The sequence below is a fragment of the Nothobranchius furzeri genome, chromosome 2, assembly GCF_043380555.1.
Source record: "Nothobranchius furzeri strain GRZ-AD chromosome 2, NfurGRZ-RIMD1, whole genome shotgun sequence".
Taxonomy (NCBI): Eukaryota; Metazoa; Chordata; class Actinopteri; order Cyprinodontiformes; family Nothobranchiidae; genus Nothobranchius; species Nothobranchius furzeri.
In genome coordinates, this window is record NC_091742.1 from 66,300,138 (window position 1) to 66,327,521 (window position 27,384).

The window sequence follows — 27,384 nt, forward strand, 5'->3', positions numbered from 1 at the left end:
GGTGTGGCAGGGGGAGGGGGGACAAAGATCTATATAATCAAGAGAAGTTCCAGGAGAGGGGAGGACCCAAAGGCCCCACCTGACATATACAGTCATACACAAACACAGTCATACACTCCCTCCCTCATGCTCACACATGCACATACAACCCAAGACTTACAAAAATGCACGCCGGACACTCACTCATGCTCCCCATACACACCCTATTCACTCTGGTCCCGGTACTGCTGCACATGGGGTACAACCATCACCGGTAACCAGAGTTTGACCCTTTCTGCTGGGGTGCTGATGAGCAGGCTCCCCCGCCCAACGCTGAGCACAGCAACCCACCACCCCAGACCCCAACCAGACGGCCAGATCTCCCTCCTAGCCTCCAGCCCCAGGAAGCCTAGCAACAACAGAGGTGGCTAAGACCCCTAGTCTCCCTCCACCTGCTCCAATATAGTGTTGTGTGATCATGAGGTGTATTCCACGGCTGTGGTGAGTGGGCAGTGCGGGCATCATCTGGCATATGCCAGCTGATGCCACCGCACCACCCCACTTACACCCTCAGCCATCAGTGTCTAAGTGCGGTTTAAAATTGGAAGTGGGCACCGGCACTCGGGAGGAGGCTGAAATATCCCCCTGCCAAATGCCGTTGAATGTGCTCACTCCCAAGGCCCTAAGTGTGTGTTTGTGTGGAATGTCGTCAGTGGAAGTGTATAAGGTGCAAATAAAATTGGGGGGCAGGTTGCCACAGGAATGCGGAAATGGGGTCCATACCCGCACTCCCTGACTTGCCCACCCCCCAAGGTCCTATGTGTATGTTTGTGTGATGATGTGAGGGAGCAGGAGGAGAGAAATATGCGGGGATGGGGAGGAATGGCTGGTTGGGCTTAGCCCTCCAGGGAGCCAGCTCCCCTACTGGCCCCAATAGGCACCTCTGTTGTCAAACTGACACCCAGGGCATGGAGACCCCAGCCCATCCTGCCAGGGCCCAAAGCAGCAGCATTACAGAGCCTCACGGAGTCCGAGGGCACCAACCCAGCCCCATCCCAGCAGAATATCTATGCCCACCTCTGCATTTGCACAACTTCCAGAATATATAAGACATGGGACATCCAGGTAAGGTTTGGTCCTCCCCGTCCTGGACCTCCCCCTCCCCTGTGATGGAACGGCAGAGGAGCCAAGGTCTACCTGATGCCCCCGAGCCCAGGCCAGGCACTGCTGAGTGTTCCTGCCTTCTTCTCGGCAGCATACATGTCAGGACCCGACCCCCAAGGCCCCGCCCAGATCCCCACACGGGGCCGGCCACCCCCAAACCCCGAGCCCTCAGGCCCCCACCCAGACCCGCCCAGGGGCATTGCAGCCGCCAGGCAGTGACCCATGGCCGCTTCCAAGATCCCCAAGGGGCCCCACTCACAACCGCCAGCAGTCCACCCCCCGAGGCAACCCAAGCACCTCCAGAGGGGGGCAACAGCCCCCCAGTCCCAGACACCCCCAGTGAACCCACCTCCAGGGAACATCCGGATACTCCAAACTCAGACCCCACACCCCCCACCCACACCATCCCGCAGGACAACATCAATGGCCCCCCACCCTCGCTATGTGATGGAACCGATCAAAGGAGCCCAGAGAGATTCATCTGAAGTGGAAGCAGAGGCTATATCAAGTGCAATATGATCTAACAAAAGATTTCTATACTGGTTAATGCAGAGACTTTCTCTATTTTTCCAATTCAAGAGGACAGTTTTCTTAGCGATGCATATGGCAGTCAGAACCACGTGAACCAAAGATGTTGCAATCGGGACATCGTGCAGCTGTCCCAGTAAACAAAGAGAGGGGGAAGTTGGGATATGACATTTCAGACATTTTGACAGATCCTCACATACTCTACCCCAAAATTCCTGGACAGGTGGGCAGGACCACAGTGCATGAATGTAATTGTCAGAAATGTTGTTTGTGCAGTGTGTACAGGGGTCAGACGACACAAACCCCATCTTGAACATCCGATGACCTGTATAGTGTACTCTGTGTAGAATTTTGTACTGAATTAATTGTAAATTGGGGTGGCTGATCATTTTAAAAGTTTTTAAACAAGTTTGGGACCAGAAGTCCTGGTCAAAGCTAACTGATAGATCCACCTCCCATTTTTCAATAGGGATTGCAATTTTATCGTCTATTTTGGACAGTGTCTTATATACTTTAGACAGTAGTTTGGGGGGTTTGAGATTATAAAAGTCTAATACCCTTGGTGGTGTTTGTAATTCTATTTTATTGAGCTTAAATTTTTGTTTGACTACAGATTTAATTTGGTGATATTCTACAAAGCTATTCTTATCCATTCCAAATTGGGAGACTATTTGATTAAATGGGATGAAGTCCAATCCTTCATATATGTGTTCCAGGTATAGGATTCCTTTATTTTTCCAGTCCGGAAGGTTCATCATTTTGTTGTTTTGCAAAATGTCAGGATTGTTCCAGATAGGTGTGCGTCTGCATGGTACTAGTGAAGACTCTGTCATTTTAAGATAGTCCCACCATGCTGTCAGAGAGGTGCTGATACTAATACTTTTGAAGCTTTCATGTTTTCTTATGCTTGAGCTAATAAATGGTAAGTCTGAAAGCTCTATCGTATTGCAAAGTGTCTGTTCTATATCTAACCAGGACTCATCTAGTGGGTTATCTTGCAACCATCTTGGTATATATTGCAGCCTGTTGGCTAAGAAATAATAATAAAAGTTGGGTAAATCCAGTCCTCCTCTGTTTTTGGTCTTCTGAAGCGTTTTTAAGCTAATTCGTGGAGGTTTATCCTGCCAAAGGTATTTAGTAATTGAGGAGTCCAGAGATTTAAACCAGTCAGCTGGAGGTTTGTTTGGGATCATCGAGAATAAGTAATTTATTCTGGGTAAGACCATCATTTTAATTGTAGCAACTCTCCCCATGAGTGATATTGGTAAGGATTTCCATCTTGCAAGATCATCTTCCACTTTCCTTAAAAGTGGGATGTAATTCAGTTTGGTTAGATCTGCTAACTTGGGAGAGATATTAATTCCCAGGTATGTGATATTCCCTGACTCCAATTGTGTATTAAGCAAATTGACAAATGAGAAATTAATTGGTAGAACTGTGGATTTTAACCAGTTTATAGAGAAATCTGAAACTCTGGAAAAAGAGTTTATCAGTTCTATTGCTTGGGAGAGAGAGGATTGAGAATTCTGGAGAAAGAGTAAAACATCATCTGCATAAAGACTGATCTTATGTTCTATTTTCTTACACTTTATCCCTTTAATATCTGTTGTTTGCCTAATTGCTGCTGCTAGTGGTTCAATAAAGATAGTAAATAGTGAGGGGGAGAGTGGGCATCACCGCCTGGTCCCCCTCTGAAGACAGAAGCTAGCTGACATTTGGTCGTTCGTCCTGACACGTGCTGTTGGTGAACTGTATAATGTTTGTAGCCAGTTTATGAAGAAGTTCCCAAAACCAAATTTATGTAAAGTTGCAAATAAGAACTTCCAGTTAACTCTATCAAAAGCTTTTTCTGCATCTAGAGATAATATACTAGTTTCTATGTTTCTACTGTAAGAGAAATCTATCAAATTAAGTAATCTACGTGAGTTTGTGGATGACTGTCTACCCTTAATGAAACCAGTTTGGTCAGGGTGTATTATGAAGGGGGTTACCTTCTCTAATCTTTTGGCCAGGGCTTTACAAATTATTTTGAGATCAACATTAATAAGAGAAATTGGGCGATAGCTGGTAGGAAATGCCGGGTCTTTGCCTGGTTTTAACAAGAGACTAATATTGGCTGAATTCATGTTTGGCTGTAATCTGCTGCTCTCTTCGATTTCCCTCACCATTCTGAAAAATATTGGAGCCAGAATGATCCAGAATTCTTTGTAGAATTCTACTGGGAACCCGTCTGGACCTGGAGCTTTCCTATTCGTCATGGATTTAAGGGCTTCCTGGAGCTCCGCTGATGTTAGTGGCGAGTCCAGGACTGTAACTTGGCTGTCTGATAATTTAGGAAGTGTTATCCTGTCAAGGAACTCATTGATCTCATTATCTGATGGGTTTATCTGTGGTGAGTACAACGTTTGGTAAAAGTCTCTGAAGGTGTTGTTTATTCTTTCAGGGTCATATACTATATTCCCGGTTGAGTCTTTAACAGCAGATATGGTAGTTTTCTCTTTATTTATTTTTAATTGGCTAGCTAAGAATTTACCTGATTTATTACTATGTTCAAAGTTTTCTATTTGTAGTCTTTGTGCTAAAAATTGTGTCTTTTTGTCAATAATTCCATGAAGTTCTAATTTAGCTTTACGTAATTTGCTCATTAACTCTTCTTCTGTGGACGCCTCTAAAGACTTGATGATTTCTTCTAATTCCTGAATACGTTTGTTTTCCGTTTTTTTCTTATGTGATGAGAAAGAGATTATTTTACCTCTCATCACTGCCTTTCCTGCCTCCCAAAGAATAGATGCTGATGTTCCAGGCAGGTCATTATGTTCTAAATATAAACCCCACTCCTTTTTAAAAAATTCTATAAAACCTTCGTCTTTAAGCAGTGATGTATTAAACCTCCAGTTTTTGCTTGGTGGGATTGTCTTTTTATTTACCAGAGTTAAAGAAACTGGAGCATGGTCGCTGACAACTATGGGGTGTATCTCAGTGTCTGAAATGTCAGCCAACAATGAGCTGCTGACTAGAAAATAATCCAAACGTGAATGAGAGTGATGGACGTGCGAAAAAAAAGTATACTCTCTACGGTTAGGATGAAGAGATCGCCATGCATCACAAAGCCCATAATCACTCATGTACTGTTTAACTATGTTAGTGGATTGCCAATTGCGCTGAGTCCCAGCTGTACTGAGCCAGTCTGTTAAGGAATTCATCCAAAAATTAAAATCACCTCCAAGTATAAGTGGACAGTCCAAGTGTTCGGAGAGTACAGAGAAAAAATTATGAAAGAATGGAGGGTCATCAATATTTGGACAGTATATGCTGACGATACATAAGCGTTGGTTCTGTACTGATAATTTTAACATTATAAATCTACCCTCTGGATCAGAAACTGTGTCCAATACTGTGAAATTGATGTTTTTGTGTATTAAAATAGCTACACCTCTTTGCCTAGAGTTATAGCAGGCAGAGAACATGCTGGGAAATTCAGGTGTTTTAAGTTCATCTGCGGATGTGGCAGATCTATGAGTCTCTTGTAACAATATTACGTCTGCTTGCACTCTCTTTAACTGATCAAAAATTTTTAATCTCTTCGCTATGGATCCAGCCCCATGTACGTTCCATGAGACAAACCTTAGTGCACTCATAGATGTGTGTGTGAGTAGCTAAAATATGACGCCTTCATGTGAATAAGATGGAATAAGTATATAAATGTATAAATAGTATGTTAATAAATAACAAAAAAGTAAATAATAATAATAATAATAATAATAATAAAGATCCAACAGTGTTTGTGGTTGTATTATTTGACGCATAAATTATGATATTGTGCTGTGAATTTAATATATATGTGTGTGTGTGTGTGTGTGTGTGTGTGTGTGTGTGTGTGTGTGTGTGTGTGTGCGCGCGCGTGTGTGCGCGTGCGTGTGCGTGCATGTGTGTGCGTGCATGTGTGTGTGTGCGTGTGTGTGTGTGTGCGTGTGTGTGTCGAGTCTGACGCAGTGTTGGAAAGTTGTGTGGTTGTGCCATACAGGTGTAAAGGTACAGAAGCAGGTAAAAAGGAAGGGAAGGTACAGATATAGGTTAAAAAAGAAGTAAGAACTAAAAAGAAAAGGTAATAGGGGTGTGGGGTGGTGATTAACAGGTGATCTTATCATCTACAAAACGGATTTAACAGCTGTTTAATCCTGACGTGATCAAACCCAGTGAATCCTGATAAGAATAATTTATGTCTGACCTGATGTTGGGCTAAAACAGCCAGTCAGTCACTCCTCGCTCCTTGTAAAGTTTATTGTCCACATAAAGCTTATCCACCGAGATGACAGCTCTCTTCCCATCCTGGATAAACTTTTTACGCAGCGGAAAGAGGACCCGGCATCGATCAAGAATCTCCTTCGGGAACTGATCATTCACGCTGAAATCTTTTCCTTTGAGCTCTCTTCCGTGACTTTTAACAAGATCCTTCTGCTTAAAATGTTCAAATTTAGCCACGATGGGACGAGGTCTATTGCTGTCTCCTCTTTTAGCTCCAAGGCGATGTACCCGGTAAAATGTGATGTTTTTAACTTTTTCTTCGGGTATCTTCATTTCTGTCTGAAGAAAGTTCTTTATTGTTTGCTCGCAGTTCTCCGCCCCTCCCGTCTGCTCCGGCAGACCTGCGAACACCAAATTATCCCTCATGCTGCGGGCCTGAAGGTCCAAAACCGTCTCCTTCAGAATCTTGTTGTCCAGGGTGATCCGCGTCATTCCCTCTTCCAGGGAAGAGACGGACTTCCGCAGAGACGCGTTCTCAGCAGCGAGCCGCTCAACCTGCTCCTGGCTGAACTCCAGAGATGTTCGGAGGTTCTGAAACTCCTGGTGAAGAACCTCGAGCAGATGAAGTCGCCCCTCAAATCCCAGAAGCCGTTCATCTATAGAATCTAATAATTCTAATACGTCTTTCCGGGGAGATGAGGCCTCAGGCGAGTCCTGAGGACGGCTCCTCTTGGTCCCAGGTGTTTCAGCCTCAGCTGCTGATTTCTTCGGACCCATGACGAATAACTCGAAAACTTCGTCAATATAATTTAACAAACTTTCTGAATTATCTTCACTTACCTCCAGATTGAGTGAGTTATACTTACCAGATTATTTTTTGCGTTGTCAGTAAATAAATTAGGCGAAAATGTGTCTTAATTGTTTGTGGATGTTTGTTAACGAGCTGCCATCAGCTTCAAACGCTGCCGTGTATCCGGTGATCGGCCGTCAGCGCATGCTCACCTCAGCCTTGACCAAAGCATTCACAAAGCCACTGTCAGCAAGACTCACTGTGACACTTCTCTGCACCATGTGAGCGACACAGTTCATTTGTTCATACGGTGTAAGTCGAATTGCGGCAACAATGTTGCGTGCACTGTCAATTCCAATAGTTGTCATTTTCCCCTCTATGTCCCACTTACGTGCCACAGACAGGATCTGTTCTTTACAAGCATTCGCAAAATGACGCTCCTCGGTTTTTAATATAGTCAGCGCAAGAGACTTCAGTTCCCATGCGTCACTGATGTAATGTGCCATTACTCCGAGGTCATTGTTGTTACTCACGGATGTCCAATGGTCTCCTGTCATGACGATATGATTTACTTGAGCCAAGATCTCTTTCCTTTTTTCTTTTTCATAGAGCTCGTGGATTTTCGTCATAACTGTGACTCTTGACGGTGGCTTATAGGATGAGTCTTGAGACGCAACTTTCAAAACGTCCACGAAGCCCGGGTCTTCCACAATGCTAATGGGTCTACATTCCTTGGCAATCCATTTTGCTATTGTTTTGGTCAACTTATCTGAGGTTGATTTTGTTAATGGCCTGGGAAAATCCAGCATAGTCTGGCGCGAACCACTTGCAGCACCTGACGGTCCACCAGCAAACGCATATTTGGCGTTGACATGGTACCTCAAGCTTCAACAGCTCCAGTGAAATTGAAACTCCTTATTACAAATCTGGCAACAAACCTTGAACTTGTTAACTGTACCATCATTATTCTTTTTATATCTGAATCCATCAAAAGGCCCACGTTGCTCCATCTTGCCTTAACTCCCCAAACACTTTCCTAACAAATGATTCGTCACACTGCGCATGCGTCGAATGCGTTAAAAAAATTTACGTAATTAATGACCAAAAACTAATTAACGTTGTTAACGTGTTATTTTTGACAGCCCTAATATATGTGTGTATATATATAATATTGTAGAGATTAAACTACACACTGGAATCAACTGTTGCTATTCAGTTGGAGATTCCAAAAACTGACCAATCAGATTAACCTATGCGGTTTAGATCATGTATAAATATCCCGGATACTTATATATCGATCTAAGTTCATACACCAACCTGTTTGGTCTAATTTTAATCCAAAGATTAACATTTAATTTAAATAGTTAAACTTAATTAACAAAAGTTATTTTGAATCAGAAGCTAGGAATCTTTACTTTCAAATAACCAGAAATATTGTACATTTTCTGTTTCATTTCAATAAGGAAGACATTTTATTACTAACAATTTTAAACTTAAAGATTTGAAATGACAATTATAAATAGGGATGCACCGATCAGGTTTTTTGCTGCCGATCACCGATACCGATATCATAGAATGCTGATCACCGATACCGATCACCGATACCGATCACGTTCATTGGCCAGAAATTTTCTACAACATTATAATGAGTGCTACAAACTACATAATCTGGGAATAAAGGAAATGTAACCTAATCTAAAATGGTCTGTATGACCCCCAAATTCCACTACCTCCGCTCCGCTCCGGTCCGCCCCCGCCTTCCGCAGCCACTCGCTTCCGAACTCAATTTTTACTGGTACCCGCTCTACAACGGCTCTGCTCCGGTGCGGAGACCTGAGGGGGGCAAACAAGCATGCGCGGGATTTTCGAGATCTTGCGATACAGTCCGAGCAGTAAACGCGGAAGTTAGATCCAAACACCCGTTGTGTGGGAGAAACATCGGCATGAGCTGTTTAATCTGCCCATCATTTGTGTTGAGAGATCAGCAGTGTTTGGATCGACAAAGGGTGACTACTTTGATAGTAGAAACTGTATTTATGGCTTATTTTTGTGCATTTAAAGTTCAGCCGCCATTGATAGTTGTTAAAAGTTGTTAAACCTGTGCATATGAAACAAAAAACGCCTTTTGTTTATCGATTTATTGTGAAAAACGGAAATTGTGCTCGCTCCTTTTCCTGTTGGGCCGTTGTGATTTCTGTCCATTTACTGCGGAGGTGCTCCGGCGTCCGGCGAAAACAGGATTGATTCTATTTTTGCCGGACGCCGGAACAGAGGGCGGCGCACAGCGCCGCACTGCCGGAGCACGGCCGCAGTAGTGGAATTGCTCTGATTGACTACAACGGGACCGATTTTGCTCCGGCGTTCGTGTCGGAGCGGAGCGGAGCGGAGCGGAGCGGAGCGGAGGTAGTGGAATTTGGGGGTTAGGGTTGTCACGGTGTGAAAATTTAACCTCACGGTTATTGTGACCAAAATTACCACGGTTTTCGGTATTATCGCGTTTTTTTTTTAAACATGCTACATTTTCACACAATTAAATAAACCCTGTATATCAGGAAAATATTGTCCTCAGTTTGTGTCTAAATTTTGCCTAAAATGTGTTATTTTGTAATTAAGTTGTTTATTTGTTTACATTTTCCCCTTCAGTCTTTAAAATACCAATATTTGCCCATAACTTATTATTTTATGTCTGTTTGATGTCATCATTTAAAAATATTAGATCAGATGATACTCAGTACTCAAGTAGCCTTCTAATCAGATACTTTTTTACCCTTACTTGAGTAATAAACCCTATATCAGGAAAATATTGTCCTTGGTTTGTGTCCTTCCAGTGAGCTTTGCAGATGTGGGAAAATGTCATCAGGCAGTAATCATTGTTAAATTCATAATTATTCTCGGAGAGAGACCAACTCTTATCTGCCCCTGGGAGCCCCGTAATGCATAGCGTCATTTCAACATGGCGGTGTCCGCGACACGGTTTATATGCAGGTAGCGGCGCTGCGGCTGCTTTATATAGCGACTCGTTGCATTCTCCCTCAACCCAAATCCTCGGATCACGCATTTTAGCTAAAACGCTAACGTTAGCTTGCCTTGCGTTGACTGTAGAGTTGTGGGTGATGGTCACGCAGATGTGTCATGAGATTTGAAGCGTTGCTGCCTTTCACAGACACTTTTTCTGCTCGTGCTGCAAACGATAGCCGTCCGTCTTCCATAAACTCCCTCGGCATTCTTCAAATATCTAAAAGATGCCTGTACTTCCGACTTTGTCTTCTTTGAGGGATAATAAATGTCCTCCTGGGCGCTGCCTCCTTTGACCATTATTTCAGCTTTAGCTTCAAGAAAGTTTTGTTGTAAACAAAGCGTGCATGTGCCGCCGGCAACTTCAGCCGATGATACGGTGGCTGGTAAGGGTCACCGCGCCTACACCGCAGCCACGGTAAACCCACCAAGATAATATAGTTTTTTTTAAAAAACAAGACGGTTATTATTGTCAACTTTTTTTTCTTTTTTTTTTTTTACCGGGGTTTAGCGCTACACTGGTTACCGTGACAACCCTACCTGATCGGTTTGCTCTGATCTATTTTGAAAATTCCGATCAAAACCGATAGGGGCGCTATCGGCCGATTACGATCAAATGCCGATCCATCGGTGCATCCCTAATTATAAACGACATTTCATAGATGACAATTTAATGACAATTTTTAACAGCTTTGATATTAAACTTGTTTTAAAGGCAAACCTGTGGCTGGATGGAAACTAAATTGAGAATACGAGTTTGGATGCGTGAATGGAATTATCAGGAGGTTTCTTTCAGAGAGAGAAGAAGCATTCTAGATGGAAATGATGTTTTGTGACTAACTGAGTTATTCACTTAGAGAAAACAGCATCAAACGCATTCCTGTGTTCTACCTCACCCAAACAGGATACCCTCTTGTGGATCTGGAGATCAGGAAGATGTTGTTCACCCAAGATGACACTCGGTCCGGCAGGGAAGACGCGAGTGTCCGATCATCTGGTCCAGAGATGTCGCCGGGTACACAGTTGTCGAGCATTTGCGGATGGACGTTCTCGTCTTAACTTAACTCCGAAATCAATAACTCTGGGTAGAGTCTTTGTTAGCTGGTTACAGTTTCGTTTATTCTTAGCTATTCTTGTCAGCGTGACAGAAACAGCAGGTGGAGGTTTAGGGACGGCCGTTCCCTTCCTCCGTGGTGTTGGTTCAAGAGCTGACTGAAGCTGGTGATGGTTACATTTTTACCAAGCTCTCAGGACACTCCCACTCTCTCAGCAAGAAAGCTTTAATCATGCGTCAAAAACATGTGTTGCAGTTATCGTTTATCTGGACTCTGTGTTAGATGGATAAGGTGAACTGACCTTCTTTGCTGAACACATCTTTTACTGTCATCAACCATAATCATAATTAATCATTATTATACCCAAAGCATAAATTCATTTCATGTTATTAAAATACCATTATACTGAACCAAGTGATCATTTATGATGATTTTCATAAACAGTAATAAAATCAATGAATTTCATTCATTATTGTTATCTAATTATTATCATCCTGAACTTGAAGTGTCCTTCTCCTGGGATGGAACAGCAGCAGATATGGATATGATATTGAGCAGACATCGTGGCTCCTGGTTAATCTGTGGATTTAAAAGTACTGTTTGACCCAGCTTGACCCAGCTGGGTAGATGTGCCCTTTGCCTTAAATTAGAGAACCTTCATCACGTTACAATATATATAAACCCTTTCTGTAGACAGACAGACTTAGGTCAATAGATATGGATGTTTTCCTGAATATTATTCATATACACACCAAAAACTATAGATTGAAAGGCTATGAACCAAAGATAATATAAGCCAGAGGTGAAGGTTTATGCGTTTGACAAGAGATTTCATAAATGATCATCAGGCTGTTGTAAAATAAATTTTCACTTCCACTCATGATTCTCCTCTTATGTCTCATGACTAGCAGCAGTTGGATGTTTATTACTACAAAATTGTTTGCAACATCATGCCCACTTTCAAATGAAGCACACTCGTCTTATGATTTTTTCTTGTGTTTGCTCACGATCTATATTCCGTTTGGATACCATCTCTCCACCTCTGTCTACCTGTCTGTCGGAGCATTTATCCACTGGCTGCTGCTGTCATTTATTGCAGAAATGCGCACGGTGTCAGATAACTCGTCTTTTTTCTCTGTCCTCTCCTCTGCCTGAGCTGATGCTGATGGTGCTGTACAAGCGGCGCACCTCACGGCAGTGCTGCACATGTAGCGCAATGCGGTCCTTCATTGAGCATGTGTCAGACTGTGGATGACTGGTGTTTGAGGACAAACATAATTTTTTTGAATTCTCTGAGATTCTGACTAATGAATACCCTGAAAAATTTACCGGTATGCACTGTGCCCCAGACCAAAGTGCAGGTATGCTGTAAGGTCAAAATTAGTAATGGCAGTGGTCCTGGTACCGGCCCAAAGCACTGCTCTGTATCCCCTAAGGATATGAGTCTGATAATCGGATCATCAGCACCGCATCATCATGATCAGTTCCTGACAGCCACCGTTTCTCCCTCCCCAACCCTCCCCGCGCACCCAGCCACTGCACGATAATTCAACTGACCCAAAATCTCCACCTTACACCAGATTGAACATGCATCTGTTGCCAGAGCTTTTTTATTTTTTGAATTATTTTTAGTTTTTTCAGTTTCTTTTTTTTTCTGCTCCACTTTTTCTGGCTCATCTCAATCCATTTTGCCTCAGGGGCTAAAGGTTCAGTGGTGTGGTAGTGCACTCTGGGGAGGTTTTTTTTTTTTGCAGCGCTTTGTCAGAGGAAAAGCTGGACAGTTTTTTCCTGGTGAGACTCTTTATAAAGTTTTCTCCTTGGTAGGGCTGGGCGATATGACGATTTTAGACCGTTTTACGATCTACACATCTGACGGTCTGTCATTTTTGAGAGACCTTTTTATAACGATTCACAACTCTGCTGTTGAATTTCTGCCTCTGAATGAAAAGGGAACTTACCTCAGGCGAATGACACGCCTTTGTTTGACCCTTAACCAATCAGAGTGAGTCATAGTAATATATTAGTGCCCCACTTGTTTTCACCTGTGTGTGAACAAACATGGCTTCGGCCGCAGCTGAGAGCGACAACGAGGTTTTCGTTCCGAAGAGGAATGCCTCGTCTATTATATGGAACTGGTTTGGTTTTTCACCAGATGACAAAGAGCAGCGAAACGTCATTTGCAAAGTTTGCAAGGAGAGCGTCAAGGCAAGTGATGGCAACACCACAAACTTGTTTAATCACTTGAAAAGAAGGCATTCCAAACAATACAATGAGAACCAGCTGGCAGCTAAAGCTAAAAAGCCTGCGGCTGCAGCGGCAGTGACTAATGCTTCTTCCAGGCAGCAAACGCTAACAGAAACACTCACAAAACTCACTCCTTATGACAGAGACAGCAGACAATGGAACAGCGTGACAGATGCAGTGACGTACCACTTGGTTAAAGATTTGTGTCCCGTGCGAACAGTAGAAGGAGTGGGATTTAAGAAAATGATTAAAACATTGGATCCGCGCTACGAGTTTTCCAGCCGCAAGTATTTTTCGAACACCGCCATTCCACGCATGTACGCTGAATGCAAAGTGAGAGTTGCAGAAAATATTCAGAATGCGCAGTTTTTTGCTACCACAAGCGATCTCTGGTCCAGCCGCACACCAGAGCCATATTTGAGCTTAACTATCCACTACATGAGCAACTGGGAGCTACATAGTATTTTGAACAAGTTAATGTTTGCACAATACGTTTGCAATTGACATGTTTGCACCTTAAAAATGTTTACCATTTTAATTTATGTTAAGTTACTTGAAAAACGAGAAAAACTGATTTTTGTAATTGTTTCTCTCAGGGCTTTTATCGTCTCTGGTGTGAGTTTAAAATATAAGTGCGTTAGCACTGTGTTGATTATCCCTAATATAAATAAATGTTTATTTATTCAATGTTTCTCTTTAATACGCAATTGAAGTTATGCTATTCATGGATAAAAAATCGTGATAAAATATTGGAAAAATCGTGATATTCTATTTTTGCCATATCACCCAGCCCTACTCCTTGGTGAGGCCCACCACATGTGCTCTGGACCCAATTCCCACAAAGTTTTTAAAGCAATTTATGGATCTTTTGGAGATTCAATTTGAATCTTTACGAATTGCTCAGTTGAGACGGGGGTCTTTCCTTCTGTCTTTAAAGGGGCAGTGGGGAGGCCCCTGTTGAAGAAAAGCAATTAAGATTTAAATGATTTTAACAGTTTTAGACCGGTATCTAACTTACTCTTTTTAAGCAAAATTTTAGAAAAGCTTGTTTTAGGGTGAACCACAGCATAGAGACGGCCCTTCTGAAGATTTTAAATAAAATTATGATGAACAGAGAGCGACAGTGCTGGTTCTACTGGATCTAAGTGCTGCTTTTGATACACTAGACCACACTATTCTTTTAACCTGTCTAAAAGAAATTGGCCACTCTGATACTGTTCACAGATGATTCTCATCTTATCTCACAGACAGGACTTTTATGGTAAGTTTAGATACCTGTTCCTCTAGGGTTCATAGGATTACATGTGGTGTGCCTCAGGGTTCAGTTTTAAGCCCATTGCTTTTTAACCTTTATATGCTCCCTCTTGGTGGTGTCATCAGGAGACATGGAGTCAACTTTCACAGTTATGCTAATGATACGCGGTTGTACATCTCCGTGTCTCCTGATGACACACGGCCAATGGATGCACTTTTTAACTGCAATTTAGACATCAAATCCTGGATGGCAGAAAACTTTCTCCAGCTCAACCAGGTTCTGAGGCTCAGAGAGAGAAAATTTTGGGTCTTTCGTGGCCATTTCCTAACGCTTTGACTTGCAGTGAAAAGAAAGGTTTGTGTTTGCTATTCACCTTCTACACCTCGGATTTCACTTAAAACACCAGCAGCGCTGTCACATCCAGAAGTTCTCAGATGACTTGGCTGTTAGTCGGTGGGGAATGACCTGAAGTACAGGTCAATCATTGTAGACTTTATTGACTGATGTTTGCTTGAACACCAGTAAGTCAAAGGAGATGGTGATTGACTTCCAGAGAAACACTACTCATCAGTCACCAGTAAACATCCAGGATGCAGACATTTAGGTGGTGAATACCTTTAAGTACAGGGTTGTTCACCTGAGCAGTAAACTAAACTGGTCCAACAACACAGATGCTCTGTATAAGAAGGGCCAAAGTATCCCCCACGTCCTGAAGCTGAGGTTCTTCAAAGTTAATTCCCAGCTGCCAACTACATTCAGTAGAGGAGATGTGTGAAAGGAGGATGATGGTGAAGATGACTTCCATCTTAAATAAAAACCTCTCACCCACTGCATTCCACTGTGTAGGCCTTGGACAGCTCCTTCAGTGGCAGACTGAGACATCCAAGATGTAAAACAGAACTCAACCATAGGTCGTTCATCCCCTCTGCAGTAAACGTGTATAATGGCTCTGTTACACAATGACATCAATGCAATATTCAGAATGTGTTCAATACTTGTGCACTGATTTACATTAATATGTCAGTGTCCTTTATGATGCATATTTCTGGAAACCCAAGTTTTTATTTTATTTGTTGATTTTAGTGGTTGAAGGTTACAATAATAGCTTATTTTTCTGCTTCTTTTTCTCTAAGTGTATGTTCTGTTGTAAGGAGTGATTTTCCCCACTGTGGGAATAATAGTCTATTCTATTCTATTCATGCGGCTCTGACTGTGCTGCTGGTGGAGGAAAGGCTTTGAAAATCTTTGTTAAATAAAATCTGTGTTTGTTATCCAATTCCATTATTTGGTTCTTTTCTGAACACAGATATGTTTTTCAGAAATCTCAGAGATTTGGACTAATAAATACCAGGAAAATTTACAGGTACGCATTGTACCCTAGAAAAAAAGTCCCAGTATGATGAAAGGTCAAAATTAGAAGTGGTGTCAGGTGATGATGATCAGATTATCAAATTCTGTCAGCCATTGTTTCTTCTTACTCACTCAAACCCATCCTGCATACTCATCATTGCGCAATGTGCACTTCTTGTTAACTGGCCCTAAAATACCACCTTAAACTGGTTCTTCCAAAATGGTCACTTATGGTGCTTTCTCATCTGGGCCAGCATGGACCAGACTGGGTAGCTTTAAAAGTGCCCATATCTAGGTAGTCTTGTAATTTTCTTCACTAAACCAGTCGGGTTTTTGGCCCACATACCAAGGAGGTCTGCTTTGGGCTGAACAGGCCCAACACACCCATTACCAACTGATTGGCCGGTTCAAAAACACGCCTACCGTTAGAGGGAGCCTTCGATTGGCGGATTGAACCAAGCAGCGGGACCTTCTTGCATGCACAATTCATTATCATGGATACTGTTTAGTATCGCCTCTGACTGAAGCGGCGTCGCTCCTCACTGCTGTGAGGATTACACACACACAGAAACACACAAAGAGATTTAAGCTGCACAGCCATTGTTTAAGGGAGTCACCGCTGACTTTCTCTGTGTTTTATTTGGCCCAGCCCACTAGCTAGGAGATTTCCCCATTCATGAAAAGTGTGTGTGAACAAAACCTACTGGTGCAGGACCCGGACAAATGCCACACAGTCCGATCCGTGCTTGCCCAGATGTGAAAGTGCCAATACAGGCCCGATTAGTCAAATGACGGATTGTTCATTTAGACTGATGGCAATCTCTGAGTGGGCCAGGGTAATGGCAGGCCATTTCCCAGTTTTCTCGATTACCAGTCTGGTTAAGTAACTACTGTTGCTGTATTCCCAACTCTAACCTCAACTAAAAGTTAATTCACACTAGGGGTTGTATGAACTAGTCGACTGGTCGACTTCACGGCTCAGTAGTGACTTTTTATGCCTTTCATTGACTAGTCGCGGTCACGTGATAATGACTGACAAGATGCAGTCCTCAGAAAAGACAGCAGGTGATGAGCCCCTGCGCGTCGGGAGGCGGAGGCGATGCGCTGTGCCAGAGCGTCGGTACTGAGACCGGCTGTGAAACGGACATTTAACCAAACTGTGACCTTTTTCCTCTTACAATTTTACCTTCCCCTCACCCCCATCCTAATCTTAACCAGTTTGCGCATGCAAAGCTCTGATCGTTGACGCGCTCCAGACATCTGCATCCTGAGCACCGCCAAATCAGGTGTCACCACCTCAAAAACAAATTAAACACGCAATCGTTCATGTCGGCTCATTTTCTTTAATGTTTTCTGTCTGTTATTTGTGCCTGATGCGTTTTGCTCCTGCGGAGTGAGGCGCATTACCCATTTTGTCCTCCGGTGACGCACCCCCAAAATTCCACTATCTCCACTCCGCTCTGCTCCGGCACGAACTCCACAGCAAAAACGGTCCCGTTGTAGTCGGCCGGCGAGCAGCGGCGCTCCGCTGTTTTTGCGGTCGGTAGCTCTTTTAGAACTGCAGTTCAAAGGTAACTCATAAGGGGAATATAAATGAACCCAGGTAGTGTCACGTTTAGGAGCAGGAGGTTAGGACCCAAGATGCAGACCCAGGATGACACGAGGCAGAAATGTTAAATAAAGAAGAATCCTTTATTTAGGATGACAACATAAAAATCCAAAAGGGGCAGGAGGCAAAAAACCTAATAACAAAAATGAAGCAGGGAAAAATCCAAAAGCTCACGTCATGAGCAGAGAACCAGAGACTAGGAGGGAGAGACAACAAACAACGCTGACATAAAACAACAATGGACCGACAAGAACAATGAGACAAGGAGGGCTTATATAGACAGGGAGGAGCAATTAGGGAAACATGAAGCAGGTGTGTGGAGTGTGGCTGGAGGGAAGGCAGGTGACAGCAATTATCTGGATGGGGAAGAGAACCAGTGGAGGGCAGATAAACCTAACACTATATAAAACACAAAACTAAACCTAAAGACTAAGGGAAGAACTGACACAAACACATACACATACTGATACACACAAACTCATACACACATACAATGAACTGGGGAACAAGAGGCTGTGGCTATAACTTAAGACACACAACAGAGATGCAGACAAAGGGCACATGAGGGCGCTAAGAGAACACAAAAGGGAATCCAGAGAGGGATGGAGAAACATTAGGAGACACATGGGGAAAGACGCAGTCAAAGGACACATGAGGGCGCCATGAAACACAAAAGGAGAACCTGGAGTGGGAACTGGAGGGGCTGGAGAAAAAAGGGACACAGAACATGACAGGTAGCAGTTTTTCTTTAGGATTGAGAGGAGATGCAGGAAGATAATAAACAGACAGGACAGAAAAATAGTCAAATAAAAACAAGTTTGTTTTTGTACCTGGTGGTTGCAACAAACAAACACCATTGAAGGTAATCAGAAGTGAGGAACAGAAAATGAAATAATTATTTCAATGTTTAGAGCAGCAGGAAAGGCTGCAGGCGCATCAGTGAGTTTGCGCCTGCTGCCAAGGGGGAGGGGGGAGAGGGCTGAAGTATGATGCAGGAACTACCGTTGTTAAAAGAGATGTGTTAACCTAGAAAATGTGGGCGCAATTTTAATTGTCAAAAACTCCAGCGAACCTACCGACCCCACCCCCCGTGCCGTTTCAGGTGAATGACGTCATCAACAACTAGTCGAAGTCGACTCGATTTTCATTACCTGACTGTCGACTTTAAAAAAATTTTAGTCATGCAACCCCTAATTCACACCGTACCTCTAAAACCAAATTAGGTTTTTATTCACTGTGATAACCTAGCAAATGTCCTCACACTTTTAATATGTCGCCATGTTAGAGGTGAAAAATGTGTCCTCACAGCGGATGTAAGACACACGCACACGCGCGCGCGCACACACACACACACACCCACACACAATATCACCAGGCTATAAGGGCAAACTTTCTAGTCAGTATGCAGTTCATTGAATTTTCATGTCCTGGTCCAGTGTGCAGGGGAAAAAGTATTTTTATTATAGGTGTTATTATGCGTTTTTTACTTGGCTGTTTGTCAGGGCTCCTGTTATATGTTTGAAAACACAGTTACAGCTGTCGGTAATTCACATCATGCGTTTCTGTGTTTCCTACAGCTTTTCAACAGGTGTTGCTGGTTAAAGAAGAAGCTCTAGAAGAACATAGCACTGGTGTCAACCAGCAGGACTTAGATTTTCTCCACTTAAAGGAGGAACAGGAGAAACTCTGGCCCAGTATGGAAGGGGCACATCTCCATTTGAAGGAGGAGACTGATGCTGCCAGGTTTCCAGTCACTGTTGCTTCTACAAAGAGTGAGGATGATGAAGAGAAGCCTCTGTTCTCACAGCTTCATCAGAAGCAAATAGAAGACAGAGATGTTTCAACCAGCAGCGCAGCTCACCAGACGACAGCAGAAACTGGTGGACTAGAAACTAGCCGGAACCCAGATCGGAACCCTCATGAACTGACTGATGATGATGATGATAATGATGCAAATCTAGACTCTGAGCTGTCAGACTCTGGGTCTGAAACTGGAGACCGAGACAATGACTGGAATGAGAACAGGTGTTCTGAGTCAGATTTTAAGACTGTCAACAAATCCTTTAGTCATAGGACACTTTTAAACAGTCACATGAGAGTCCACACAGGTCAGAAGACTTTTGCTTGTGAGTTCTGTGAAAAGCAATTTAGCTTAAAGTCAACTTTAAACACACACATGAGAGTACACACAGGACAGAAGCCTTTCGCCTGTGAGTTCTGTAGCAAAATATTTAGCCAAAAGACAACTTTAAATAATCACATGAGAGTCCACACAGGACAGAAGCCTTTTGCTTGTGAGCTCTGTGGAAAAAGATATAGCGTAAAGACAACTTTAAACAAACACATGAGAGTCCACACAGGAGAGAAGCCTTTCGCCTGTGAGCTCTGTGGAAAAAGATATAGCCAAAAGACACATTTAAACAGACACATGAGAGTCCACACAGGACAGAAGCCTTTTGCTTGTGAGCTCTGTGGAAAAAGATATAGCCTAAAGACAACTTTAAACACACACATGAGAGTCCACACAGGAGAGAAGCCTTTTGCCTGTGAGCTCTGTGGAAAAAGATTTAGCAAAAAAACAAATTTAAACAGACACATGGGAGTCCACACAGGACAGAAGCCTTTTGTTTGTGAGCTCTGTGGAAAAAGATATAACCTAAAGACAACTTTAAACACACACATGAGAGTCCACACAGGAGAGAAGCCTTTTGCCTGTGAGCTCTGTGGAAAAAGATTTAGCGAAAAGACAAATTTAAACAGACACATGGGAGTCCACAAATGACAGAAGCCTTTTGCGTGTGAGCTCTGTGGACGAAGATTTAGCCGAAAGAAAACTTTAAACAATCATCTAAGCATCCACTAGGGCTGGGCGATCTATTGTAGGGGTCTTCAAACTTTTTTGGTCCGTGAGCTACTTTTACACAGTGAAAGTACAGCAGAGTTACTGCCATATGATTTATTTACATTGATACTTTCCATTTGTGAATGTGCTTATGTTAAAAATGCTATACTTACTATATTAACATGCATTGTACTCACAAGTTGATTTCTCCATATTTCAGTACATACATTTTTTTTTGTAAAAGTAAACTAGTGACATTCTGAAATCCAAATTAAACAAATTATATTTAGTTTTTTAAACTAATCAAATACTTCTGGATAATGAATAACAAATCTACTTCATGTGAACGATTTGATAATTTTTTTAGAGGTTGGTAACATAAGTTATTGAGCACACAGAAACGGCTAACATGTAAAGCTGAATATATTTTATATAAAATACAAGCTAAATGTGATGAAAACACAAAAGTCTAAATATTTTTGAATTGAAATAAAAAAATGTAAAATCAGAAATAAGATTTGTTCCTGCTCTCCTGATTTAATGAATACTTTTTATGGGTTTTTTTTGGTCATGAAAGTTAAGTTTTGCTGCGTTTATTGCTGACAATATGTAGGTTGGAGATTTATCCTTTTTTCTGTATCTTGTAGGTTTTTTTTACTCCACAGGTCTAAAAACTAATTAAACTAATTAAAAACTAAACTTTTTCATGATGCCTTCCATTAACCTATCCTTGCATCTGCGGTCTACTAGGTCTTTATCTGTACTGTGATAAATTTATTCTATATGTATTTTATATGTATACCTATTCTATGCTGTTTTATCTTTGTTCTATATTTTAACGTAAATAATTGTACTTTATATGCTTTTATTTTTGTGTACTATGTTCTGTGTCTTTATACTTTGATTTTATTTTACACAACAGGATGTGACATTTTAACTATTTCATTTCACTTGTGATTTTTTTAACTTTGTGAAGCACATTGGGCTACCGTTTTGTGTATGAAATGGGCTATATAATAAACTTGACTTGAGGGAGCTTTCACAATCACGTTTTATTACTTTTTTTTTTCCCCCGTGTCCTGTCTGGCTGTGAAGCAAACAGAATTAATGTCTGAATGCTGGTGACAAGCCTAACAGATTTACTCTCTGGTAAGCATCAAAGCTTCTGCTTTAATGTTACGCCTGATACTTAAAGCTTTATTGTTATTTGAATGCTTTGTAATTCCGACCAGACATGGAGACAGAGGTGATAGAGAAAGGAAGAAACAAAAGGAAGGGGGGTTCCACAAAAATAAAAAATCAATGATGAACAAGAGTGCTTCTAGACCTAGATCATGTTTTGTTACTAAATGAGACACAGCTGAAGCTGGGGGGAATATATGATGAATCTAAATCACAGGAGATGTCCAGAGTTCTTAAAGCCTGTGTTCATCATGTTGTGGGGGACCACAAAGAGGACACGCTCACACCCAGTTCTTGGGACCACAGACATATATATTGACTTGGGACTGTTTGAATGTAAATATTGTTGACTGCTTGGCAGCTTGATCAGAACCAGAAACGTATGTGTAACAGACCATCTGGGTGTTCAAGGGGCCATATGTGGAGGGCCACACAGAGGCTACGCTCACACCCAGTTCCTTGGACTGTTTGTATGTAGATGTAGCAGGACTGGTTGGCGTCTCAACCAGTTGATCGCCCAGCCTATCACACATATTAATCAAACCAGCCCACCATTAAAACATACATACATATATATAAATGTGTGTGTGTGTGTGTGTGTGTGTGTCAGAAATATATTTAACCAGATGGGTCGATAGAGAACTCATTCTCATTTGCAACAACGATCTGGCCGAGGCAGCAGCAACAGACACATAATTAGTTTTACATCAAAGAAAACAAATGAGATAAAAACAAACAAGGTTAAAATAAAAATAAAGTAAATAACAAAATTATTATAACAGGTATAAAACTAACTTGTCTTTAAGTAATTGTTTGAGGAAGATATCACGTTATGTGTTTTATTAGTCCCATTCTGAACACACAAGTGTGTTTTATTATGCTCCAGCAGGTGGCGCTAGTGTACTTTACGCTGGTCACCGATCACCGGAAAAAGCAGAAACCGGAAGCTGCTAGCAGAGCTAGCTTGTTGTTCTGGTGTGTGAGGAGAATATTTGAGGCTCTGCAGTAAAATTGTCTTCAGTCTCTGGGAGAGTTTATCAGATAAAACGACTAACTGCTGCTGCTGCAGAAATCTTCTCACCAGCCTGTGGAAACTTTCTTTTCCTCCTCAACTTGTTGGAGTTCTTTCCAGAACCAGAGAAGATATTCTGCGGTCTCCGTGACAATCGGAGCTCCAGAATCAGGTTGTGGGTCAGAAAAGCTTTTCTCTAGACTTCCTGCCCTCTGGATCTGCTGCTGTTCCTTTGGCCAGTACCAAAGCGTTGGATCTTTAATCTCCTGCGTTTGCTGAAGCAGCATCTTAATCAGCTCTCCTGCTTTGGTTCTATTGCAGCTGTTAGCTAAACACGGCTAAAGAAAACCTGCTACCACTTCAGGATCATCCATCAGCTGGGATTGCTTCATCGTGTGTTCTTCACCACCTGGACCTGGACAGCATGGACACAGGTACTGGTGGATGAATGAATGAATATATTGTCAGTCTATGGTGTGTCATTACAGTGAAATCTAGCTTATGTGCACTTTTTAAAACACTGCCCAGCAAACATTCGGACGTTTAATGACAGTTGAACGGTCACAACTGTAAAATAATATCACAGGAATTAGGAAAAAATAACACGACATTTACTCTATTTTCCTTGCCCGGACTCGAACCTGGCTCCTCCGGGGGGAGAGTCACCAGCTCTACCAGCTGAGCTATGACAACAACTACTGAATATCAGATTTTTTTATATAGATATAACTCTCATCATTGTGGTCCGACAGGAAGCCAATGGGCCAATGAGGTAGAGGGTAAAGTGCGGGCAAAACTAACCAATCAGAGGACAGAGAAGATCTGCCACAGGGGTTAAAAAGCTAAATAAAACGTTGAGCTCCATCGTTTAAAGTTCCTTCTCCCTTCTGCCCAGCGGTTCCACGGTTGCTAGGCAACGGAACGTTTGCCGAGGGAGTTCATGAAGGCTAGGCCTGTCCAAATTCACAGCCGTTAACATCCGGTCTACCCGGCCGACGGAGGACGCAGCCCACGTCGGCCGGGTAGGCTGGGTCCTTCGAAGGATGCAGACCCTGAATTGAGACACAGCCAGAGTTTATCCAGAGTAGAGCTGAAACAACTAATCGATTTAATCGATTATAATCGATTATTAAAATAGTTAACAACTTTTTTAGTCATCGATTAGTTGTTTAATAATCATATTTTACCGCATAAAGTCTATTTTTACCACAATCTGACATCGGTTACAAGCTGTTAAATTTGCCGCCAGTGTGTGGCAGTAATGAGCCACTGATCTACCAGAGGAGCCGTAGAAGAAGAAATGAGCCAATGAGTGCCCTCGGTTTTCATGACGTATCACGTTACTGACGCTCATCTTGCTGTGAGAGATGGCGGAACAAGAGGAAATACGGAAGAAAAATAGAAGCGACAAAATTTTAGAGAAACCCCGGACAAAAACCTCACGAGTATGGGAGCACTTCACTAGATGCATTGAAAAGGCAAAATATGCAAAAACCATCTAGCATGGCACGGAAGCACGACGTCCCTAAGTGAACATTTGAGACGAAAACGTGGGGGCTGAGGAAGAGCACCGCGGTCAAGTGAGCCGTCATTTGGAAGAGCCAGCCCGGTAAGTAACAGAAAATAAACAAGCTGGACTTAGTGTTTTAGCTGAGTTCGTTATAGTGGATGTTAAACATGTTTTTTTGCCGCGTCAGTCTACGGTGTTCTACTTCTGATTGACTAGATGCAATCGTGAATCTCCTCCGTGTTGTGAATCATGCGCTTGCCAAATTTAGCACGTCTGTTTATAAGAATGTTCTAGTTAAGAGAAAAACGGCACAAACCCATAACTATGTTTCTCATTCAAAAAAGGACAACTCCGCGGTGAAAAATAAACAGACGAGCTGTGTCCAGGTGAATATAACGCGGCATAGTTGTACGCTTTCAATTTTTAAATACAGGAGAAATTCAGAAAAAGTCATTTTTTTACTATTAAAAGGCTGTTTTACTATCTAACGCTGTAAAACGCCTCACAACACATTTTTATCATGTTTCTTAAACAGTATTACACAAAATAATCATTTTTCACATTTTTCTAGCTAATTTAAACACTCCCGACTCAAAGTAAAAACCTCATGAGCTTCTTACTTAGAGCTTTTTAATAGTAAAAAAATTAGACTTTTTTTCTGAATATCTCCTGTTGCGGGCTATTTTGTAGAACGTAACCCTCAAAATAAATGATCACTGTATATTGTTAATTAATTCAAATAATATATTGATTTAGTGTTGTAGTGTGTGTGCTGCTTTATTTTATATGTGTACTTATTTCAGTCTATTTGTGTTTCTTATGCAGAAAAAAAACAAGCAACGATGGACAACTACATGGGGAAAGAGACACTCACCCCCCAGCAATTCATACCACTTACAAACTCTATTCTAAACATGCTGGTAAAAGACATGAGGCCACTATCCATGGTGGAAGGAGCAGGCTTCCAGCTAATGCTAAAAAATTATTCTGGACTGATATTTTGCACTGTTTAGCTCATTTTATACTGCTGACTGTGTTCATATGCAATAAAATAGATTGCAGTCAACTGCACAATTCTCTTATGTTTTTTTTTCTTAACTGAAATGCATCCATCACTTGTATAGGTTAAATAGCTAAACAATAACAAACCGATTAATCGATTAATCGAAAAAATAATCGACAGATTAATCGATTATGAAAATAATCGTTAGTTGCAGCCCTAATCCAGAGTAAACAATAACTGCACACACATGTTTTTCACACATGACCAAAGCTTTCTTGCTGAGAGTGGGAGTGTTATGAGGTCTTTGTAAACTAACCACCACAGCTTTCACGTCAGTTCTTGAACCAACATCATCCTGAGGAGACGGGAATGGCCGCCCTGACCCTCTGCCAAGCTGTTCTGTCACGCCGACAAGAATAGCTAAGAATAAACGTGAACTGTAACCTGACGAAAAACTCCTTACAGAGTTATTGATTTCTGAGTTAAGTTAAGACGAGAAACTTCTTCAGAGTTAAGCCAAACGCTTGACAGTGTACCCAACGACATCTCTGGACCAGAGTATCAGTTCACTCGCGTCTCCTCTACTGGACCGAGTACCCTGGATGGACACCATCCTCCTGATCTCCGGATCCACAAAGAGGGTCTCCTGTTTGGGTGAGGTAGCACACAGGAATGTGTTTGATGCTGATTTCTCTAAGTGAACAACTCAGGTAGCCGCAAAACATCATTTCCAGCCAGAACGCTTTCCTCTCTCTGAAAGAAATCTTCTGAGAATTCCATTCATGCATCCAAACTCGTATTTTCAATTTAGCTTTCATCCAGCCACAGGTTTGCCCTTTTAAAATAAGTTTAATATCAAAGCTGTTAAAAATTGTCTTTGAATTGTCATCCATGAATTGTCATTTATAATTGTTGTTCAAATCGTAAAGTTTAAATTTGTTAGTAATAACATTTCTTCATTTTTAAACTTGCCTCATTATTGAAACAAAACACAGAAAGGTATACTTATTTCTGGTTATTGAAAAGCAAAGATTCCTAGCTTCTGATTCAAAAATAAACTTTTGCTATATAATTTAATTACCTTAAACTAAACATTAATCTTTGGATTAAAAATAGACCAAACAGGTTGGGCTATGAACTTAGATCGCTTATATAAGTATCCAGGATATTTATATTTGATATAAGCTTCATAGATTAATCTTCTTGGTCATTCTCAGAATCTCCAGCTGAATAGCAACAGTGCTGATTCTAGTATGTAGTTAATCCTACACTGGTTTAGAGCTTAAAGGCCCAGTGTGTAAAAAACATTCGACTCTTTAGTGCCACGCAGTTCAGAGTAAGTATTGCAGCTCCGGTAGCCCACATTAGAGTTGGGCTGTTTTTCCATTCGCCCATCATTAGTCCAGTAAATGATGATGGGCCTTGGTTTGTGCATGTGACTGATTAAGGTATGATTCACTGACTGATTTGCGAACACAGAAGAAGCCTAAACATGGATTTTTTTTATGGATCAACACAAATTAGATTTTTTTTATGGATGCGCAGCACAAATTAGATTTTTCTTTTTGTTTAACTCACTCATTGCCAGCCGTTTCCTGATCAGTAAAGCCCTTCGCTGCCAGCGTTTGTCAGTTTTTATTGTTTTTTTAAGAGTCACAGAACATTGCACTCTATGATGATGTCAATGCCAAAACTACCAAAACATAGCAAAGACTTACCTCTTACAGGAAGATTCCGCATGTTTCGAGCGTTATCCTTTCTTTCATAATCCATTGTTGAATTGTGGTCGGCAGAAGCTTTTCCGGTTCGCGCCTCCCTTTTTTGTACAGCAGCGTCCCAAAACGATCTCCTAACACATGGACTTTCTGCTTCCTGATCACTTGACGTGTAACATATGCGGATGAAGATCGGCTTTAGAGCTGGGATGTTTGTTCTCATGGTGCGGGGGCTCGTTCCGACGCCCACACAGTAAAAACATGCCAATGACAGTTAAAGAGTTGTTAAAGTGTTGAAAGGAAGTAGGGCTGAAACGAATCATCAAATGGTTCGATACATTGTTACGTTTTACCTTCTTCAGGGAGGGGAAACCAGGGAGGAAAGAAGTAACTTGTGTAAAGAAAAACAAATTTATTAAAACATTAGAGGATAACACAAAACCAAGGGCTGGAATTCCTAACAGAAATACACTAACACAGCCCATAAAACTCAGAGAGTCCAATGTTCATATAAAATAAAGCAGGAGACTAAGGCTCAGATATTTAAACTGGCAGCACCAAAAGAAAACCATTCAGACCTAAGTGTCCAACAGGATGTTACAAAAGAAAGAAAGATGTGGGATGGATTAACTAAAAGACTCAGGGTTATTTCCACACACCTAAAGAAGCTTTCACCTTCTACATAATTCAGCAAATTAACCACAAAAGACTCTCAAACTAACAGTGACCACTGTAGTTCTTTTACCATGAGTAATTACTAAACCCAAAGAGAGACTTAATAAATGCTGAGGAAGTATTTTCTTTCAAGATGTTTAAACTTCCAAAACCCTGAAATCAACCCACAGGGAGTCTACTTGGTTACAAGTAGCTCCTAGAATGAAAGTTC

At 41.8% G+C, this 27,384-nt stretch overlaps 1 protein-coding gene and 1 long non-coding RNA gene across 3 annotated transcripts in view; both read left to right on the forward strand.

Annotated features, from left to right (window-relative positions):
• Nucleotides 1-22,086, forward strand: part of LOC129157539 (uncharacterized) — a 66,412-nt gene extending 44,326 nt beyond the window's left edge. Inside the window, exon 6 of the mRNA XM_070542159.1 lies at nt 18,812-22,086. Coding sequence (XP_070398260.1) covers nt 18,812-20,016 — 1,205 coding nt within the window. The 3' untranslated portion in view covers nt 20,017-22,086. The remainder of the gene's footprint in view (nt 1-18,811) is intronic.
• Nucleotides 22,087-22,315: 229 nt separating this feature from the next.
• Nucleotides 22,316-24,854, forward strand: LOC139064277 (uncharacterized). Of its 2 annotated transcripts, none has more exons than XR_011517353.1 (3): nt 22,316-22,449; nt 22,592-23,879; nt 24,606-24,854. It is a non-coding gene; the product is annotated as an uncharacterized lncRNA (long non-coding RNA). The 2 variants fall into 2 exon arrangements; XR_011517354.1 differs by having other exon boundaries at nt 22,428-22,442.
• The last annotated feature ends 2,530 nt before the right edge of the window (nt 24,855-27,384 follow it).